Source organism: Malus sylvestris, chromosome 9, assembly GCF_916048215.2.
Source record: "Malus sylvestris chromosome 9, drMalSylv7.2, whole genome shotgun sequence".
Taxonomy (NCBI): Eukaryota; Viridiplantae; Streptophyta; class Magnoliopsida; order Rosales; family Rosaceae; genus Malus; species Malus sylvestris.
The window spans coordinates 6,356,935-6,363,604 of record NC_062268.1 but is presented as its reverse complement, the minus strand read 5'-3'; the positions used below and the strand labels follow the sequence as shown (position 1 = coordinate 6,363,604).

The 6,670-nt window shown below is 37.7% G+C and overlaps 2 protein-coding genes across 2 annotated transcripts; both read left to right on the top strand.

Moving 5' to 3' along the window:
* Nucleotides 1-953: 953 nt before the first annotated feature.
* LOC126634120 (NDR1/HIN1-like protein 6) lies at nucleotides 954-2,330 on the top strand. Its single transcript, XM_050304607.1, has one exon. It carries the CDS (start codon nucleotides 1,198-1,200, stop codon nucleotides 1,930-1,932), a length of 735 nt encoding a protein of 244 aa, XP_050160564.1. The 5' UTR covers nucleotides 954-1,197; the 3' UTR covers nucleotides 1,933-2,330.
* A 2,569-nt stretch (nucleotides 2,331-4,899) lies between these two features.
* LOC126582619 (uncharacterized mitochondrial protein AtMg00810-like) lies at nucleotides 4,900-5,952 on the top strand. The gene has a single exon (XM_050246778.1). The coding sequence runs from the start codon at nucleotides 4,900-4,902 to the stop codon at nucleotides 5,950-5,952; it is 1,053 nt and encodes a 350-aa protein (XP_050102735.1).
* Nucleotides 5,953-6,670: the final 718 nt, after the last annotated feature.

Here is a 6,670-nt window from a genome sequence, read left to right as displayed (position 1 = left end):
AATAAACCTAAGAAACCCTAATGTGTAAATGCCAAAAATTCCCTACTACAAAATCAAATCTCTAATTAATTTCCTAAATAAACCTAATAAATTCCAACAAGGAGATCAATTTGGTTTATGTATATATGTAATTTCGACTAAATTGTAACTAATTATGAAGTTATCCAAATCAGTTCAATTAACATTTGCATTCATTTACGGTTAGTAAGAGCAGTTAGTGAGAAATAATTCTCTTAATTCTCTTTGTATATTTGAATTGTATTTTAAACTTCAGATGTAATTTTCTCGATGAGATAGGACTCTTGTATCTGTTTTGTATAAAACGATGTACAGTAGCATTACAGAAATCAATGAGAATTACACAGTTTACTTGGTATAAAAGCAAGTTGGCCTACATGTGAATTTTACATGATATAAAAACAAATTGGTCTATGTGTGAAGCTTAACAGTCACACATGTTCCATGTCATCTAATTTATGTTGTTCACATGTTCGGTTTGAAAATTTGCCATATACATGAGCGGGCGTGTGAAGATGTAAAGCTAAAAAAGTCACATCGGTAAAAGAAAAAACTTTGTAAGGACTTATAAAAGAGGTTGGACTACTACCCATACAATGAGAAATCACTTATGAGAGGTTGGACTATTCCCCATACTAGGAGAAACCTTGTAAGGACTTATAAGAGGTTGGATGACTCCTATATTGCCAATTAATTTTATTACGAAGCCTAAACTCTTTAGAAAGTTTACAATTACACCAAAAGGCAGTAAATTTAGCGGATTATTTTGAGCCTAAAATAGAAAATTGGTGTTGTGAGTTTTGAAACCCACAAAACCCGTTTTGACGCACAATTACAATACAAGGCCAGCAGGAGTCAAATGTTTGACGATATCCACACATATGTAACAATGTCCTTAACCAATGGAAATCCCCATATATATCCCTGCAAAAAAATCCCACCTCCCCTTCCTCACCTTGACGGCCACCTTCGGGCTCCATCATCCACCTGATCATCATTAGATCGAAGAAGAAGATAGATCAAGTACCTCTCTTTCTTCTTCGATCTCTAAATACTTACCTAAAACATACGTACAATCTATGAATGCACATTAAGTAATTGAAGGATTAAGTACGTACATACGTACTTGATTCAATTGCTATTGCTACCCAGTCATACAATCGAAAATTATCATATATTATGCACTCTGGTCCTAACCAACATCCACCGCCACACATGATGCATCAAGATCCAGGTTATCCAGGTCCCAATGGCCGCAATCCTCCTCGCTTTAATGGCCAGTACCGCCCTAATGGGCGCCGCAAAAACAGTTGTCTGAGATGCTACTGTTGGTGTTGTTATTGCATCTTCGTAACCCTAGTGGTAATCATCGCTGCCGTGGCCATCAGCCTAGTAATTATCAATCCCCGTAAGCCCAAATACAGTATTAGTGACTTCTCTGTCAAGGCATTCAACCTCACCCCTGATTACAGCCTCCATGCGCAATTTGTGGTCACGGTAAAGGCCGAGAATCCCAACAAAAGAATATCCATTGTATATGGGAAGGGCAGCACCGTGCAGCTCAAGTATTCCGGGATGAAACTTTGTACCGGGGTGGTCCCACATTTTCGTCAACCGACGAGAAATACCACCTTGATGGACGTGGACTTGAGAGGAGACTTGAAAGGGAGTGACTTTAAGGGCCCTATCGGGGAGTCACTTATGCAGAAAATCAAGAGTGGCAGGATCCCTGTGGCTGTTTCGGTTAGGGTACCAGTCAATGTAGGACTCGGAGCGTACAATGTATTGCCGGATCCAATCGGGATTTATGTTGACGCCTCCATGGTGGTCAACAATTTGTCCCAGCCAGATAAGAAAGTACAGATTTCAGACCCTAAATATCACTTTAATTTTGGTTATAAGTTCAAGAAATGATAAATTCATGAATGTCATAACTTCGAATTCAAAATACGTACAAGGTGGGAAGTTAAGCATTTGCATGGCAAGCTATTTACTAGCTAGCTAGCTGCTTAATTTCTACAGAGGGAAGATCGATTGCATGGTTAGTTAATGTGTGGTTCTTGCACACAACATAATTTCCCTTCTTTTCTTTCAAATGTAATACACAAAAATTATTGCATCTTTCACTTTAGTAGCAACGGTACTTTCGTACAAGAACAATCTTGTAGATAGATTGCATATCAATTAAGAAAATTTCATGTTAGCGTTTGTGAAAATGATTTTTTTTTTTTTGTACGTGCATGGCATATGGATGCTTTCGTTCAAGAACCAACTTGTACACATATATAAATATACATACATACATATACATACATATGTTAACTACATTGCAAAGATGAAGGATTTGTACAGAGAAAGAGGAAGAAGGCAGAGAGAAACAAGAGAGATTCTAGAGAGAGTGTTTAGAGAGAATAGGAATTGTATTGATTGAATGAATATTTACAACTATGAGACAACAGTTTATATAGAAATCCTAACCACTTTAATCAAATACTAACTACCTAACTATATTACTAACGTATTACATTTTTACCCTTAATACTCCCCCTCAATCTCAACTGGGGTAACCCAGTTTGAGATTGGAAGAACAACTGCAATCACTGTTAGGAAACCCAGAAAAACAGAACAACTTGAACCAACTGCAACCTTGATTCTGCAAATATGGAAATGATCTCGAACCTGTTCTGAATAACGAGTTTGTTATAGCTGCAGAGCAGCAGTGAACATCAATCTGCCCCAAATATATTCACTGACTCACTGCAACAAACTCAATCTGCAAGCTCAGTAGGAAGCACATCCAAAAGTCTAATATTCCTCTGCCTTTTAATAGGATCTTCACTGCAAACCAGATAGAAATTTACACCTTTTGTAGATACAATCTTCCCATCCAAAACATCCAATATTCCTTTGCCTCTCGCAGGAGCTTCAATCGAAAAACAGCCTCTTATAAAGTTGTAACACACCCTCAGGCCGGTTATAACAATTTCGTACGAGATTACCCTTCGTGGGATTTACCGGCATCAACTTCATTTAACATTGGCATCGGCCTTTAAAACAGAAAATTAACAAACTATAGTGTGGCATCGGCCTTAACTATAGTACCACGGGATCGCCCTTTGTGGATTTTACCAAAAAAAAAAAAACAAGTACTTCGAACAATGGCATCGGCCTTCACAATTTCAACAACTGAAAATCAACATCTATGTAGGATTACCCTTCGTGGGATTTACCTACTCAAAACACGGAATTACCCTTCGTGGGATTTACCGTTTACAACTTCTTCAAACTTCATCGTATAACCGGACTTACTGTAGATTCATGCTAACAACTGAGTTGGTTAGACTCGACATTATAGGCTGTGATAAGGGACATATTGCACAACTCCTCAGTTAGCACCTGAACACTTCGAATCAGGAGAATGACACTCCAAGATTCACAGAAAACACTTCGACTCAGGAGAATGACACTCCAAAAATCCACAGAAAGACTGCTACTTTCTTCTTCAAACCCATAAACTATAAATCCCAACATATTCACAAATTTTAGAGAATTATACTCCAAGAAAAGATACAGAAAGAATGATCATTTCAGACATCACCATATCACAATTCTATCCAGAAATCAAGAACCCCCAAATCTTTGCTTCAAACAAACCAGGAAATCAAGAACAAACACATACCACGACTTCAGAGAAAAGCAGCATATAGAATCGAGATTCAAGAAATAGAAACAAATTCACCTGAATCACCACACAAGCATCACCAGATCATCAAATAGCACTGAACTCCAGACATCCAATCGACAAGCCACCCAGATACCCAATCTTCGAGCAACCCAGATTTGCAATTTTGAGTTGGGCAATTCGTCAAGCACTTGGGCTGCACATAGGTCTAAACGTTCTTCCATACCAGGGAACAGAGCAGGGATCAAAATCGCAGAAAATAGCATCTAGAAATCCAAGATCTCAATCAACAATGCAAAGAATTAGTCATGCATCGACCTATTTCCCAAACATCCAAACAACCCATCTCTCCAAATCACAATATGAAAGAGGCATGATCTTGATCTTCTTCTTCCGCTCGATGTCCTCCAATTCTCTGCCGTTCTGTATGCCGCATGCTTAGACGCCGAAAAATCAACCCACAAACAATCGCAGAAGCACGAAAAATCTAATGGAAATTGAAGAGAAACTGAACCAAAACAAACAAAAAAAATGTATACTACGAAGAGAAACCACCAGAATCATGGCGTGAGCCACCAGAATCATGGCGTGAGCCTGGTGGCTCTGATACCATGTTAACTACATTGCAAAGATGAAGGATTTGTACAGAGAAAGAGGAAGAAGGCAGAGAGAAACAAGAGAGATTCTAGAGAGAGAGAGTGTTTAGAGAGAATAGGAATTGTATTGATTGAATGAATATTTACAACTATGAGACAACAGTTTATATAGAAATCCTAACCACTTTAATCAAATACTAACTACCTAACTATATTACTAACGTATTACATTTTTACCCTTAATATAAAGTGAAGAAAAATCCTGATGGCAGTGTTTCCAGGTATAAAGCACGGCTTGTGGCTCAAGGATTTTCTCAGGAACAAGGTATTGATTACTTGGATACCTTTAGTCCGGTAGTGAGGCATACTACGGTGAGGATTGTATTGGCCTTAGCAGCAAGTAACCATTGGAAACTTCGACAGCTTGACATTAAAAATGCGTTCTTGCACGGTGACTTGCAAGAAGAGATTTACATGAAACAACCACAAGGGTTTGTCGATGCATCCCATCCCACTCATGTGTGCAAATTAATCAAATCCCTATATGGTTTGAAACAAGCTCCAAGGGCGTGGAATTCAAAGTTCACATCTTACTTGACTGCCATGAATTTTCAGGCTTCAGTTTCTGATACAAGTTTGTTTATCAAGCAGGATGATGGGGATATTGTTATTCTTCTCCTTTATGTTGACGATATTATATTGACCGGTTCCAATTCTATCAAGATTCAAAAGATGATTGATAAGTTATCTGAAGTCTTTGATCTTAAGGATATGGGACAATTGACATTTTTTCTGGGATTGCAGATTTCGTATAAGAATAATGGGGATATCTTTGTGCATCAATCAAAATATATAAAGGATGTGATCCATAAGGCAGGTATGGACACATGTAAACCTGCTGCTACTCCATGCAAACCTCATGATCAAATGCTATTTTCTGATGGTTCTTTAATGTCTGATCCATCACTTTATAGGAGTATCGTCGGATCATTGCAGTATCTGACCTTTACTAGGCCCGATATTGCATATGCGGTTAATACAGTATGTCAGTTCATGAGTTCTCCGACAGAAAGGCATTATGCAGCAGTGAAACGAATACTCAGATATCTTCATGGTACACTGCACCATGGGATATTATATTCAGCTGATCAAATGACGACAAGGACAATCACTGCTTTTTCAGATGCTGATTGGGCAGCTGATCTCAATACTCGAAGGTCAATCACAGGATATGTAGTGTATCTAGGCAACAATCCCGTGTCTTGGCAATCAAAGAAACAATGTTCAGTATCAAGAAGCTCAACTGAGGCTGAATATAAGGCTCTTGCCCATACCGCAGCTGATGTTGCTTGGATAAGGGGAATCCTAAAGGATTTAGAAGTGTGTCTGCCTTCACCTCCCATAATTCATTGTGATAATATGTCAGCCATTGCCCTTACTGCAAATCCTGTTTTTCATTCTCGTATCAAACATCTTGATACTGACTTTCATTTTGTGAGAGAACGTGTTCAACAAGGAGATCTGAAGGTGGTTTACATTCCAACTGAAGATCAAATTGCGGATGTTCTTACAAAAGGTCTTCACAGCCCTGCCTTTCTTCGACATTGTTACAATCTTAGGCTGAGTACCCCAGCCACGATTGAGGGGGAATGTTGAGTATCATAAATCAATGGCTAGATGAACTGCCAACTCATTACAACATTCAAGGGTTAGATAGACAGCCAACTCAGCTTATGTTAGTTAGTTAGTTACGTGAATAGCTTACTAGCTAAGTTTGGATTCCATGTATAAATAACTGAATAACAGATATTGTAATTCAGTAAGGAATATACACAAATCAATACAGTTTCTTTCTCTATTCTTTCTCTTCTTCTTTCTTTTTGATCTCTGTATCTTTCTGTGAGTTCTTCGAAGGTATTATTAGTGGTGTATTATCATGGTACACCACTAATAATACCTTCGAAGAACTCACAGAAAGATACAGAGATCAAAGAGAAAGAATAGAGAAAGAAACTGTATTGATTTATGTATATTCCTTACTGAATTACAATATCTGTTATTCAGTTATTTATACATGGAATCCAAACTTAGCTAGTAAGCTATTCACGTAACTAACTAACTAACTAACATCTTAGTGGTTTCAGGCTTCTACATTGTAGTGTTTGAGAATTGAAGGGAAAATCAAGAACAAAGGATGAGTAAAAGGAAGAACACAGAGAGTTTAGAGAGAGAGAGAAAGTTTTATATATTTGAAGAAAATGACAATTTACTACATTTGTAACTGGAAGTGCATTATATACTAAACAATACAAGCTTACTTAACCACAAGTAACTAATTAACCAACTAACAAATCATTTAACCACCTAACAAACA

Excerpts from the sequence above, each read along its gene's own strand:
- LOC126634120 (XM_050304607.1), top strand. The coding sequence starts at position 1,198 with ATGCACTCTGGTCCTAACCAACATCCACCGCCACACATGATGCATCAA.
- LOC126582619 (XM_050246778.1), top strand. The coding sequence starts at position 4,900 with ATGAATTTTCAGGCTTCAGTTTCTGATACAAGTTTGTTTATCAAGCAG.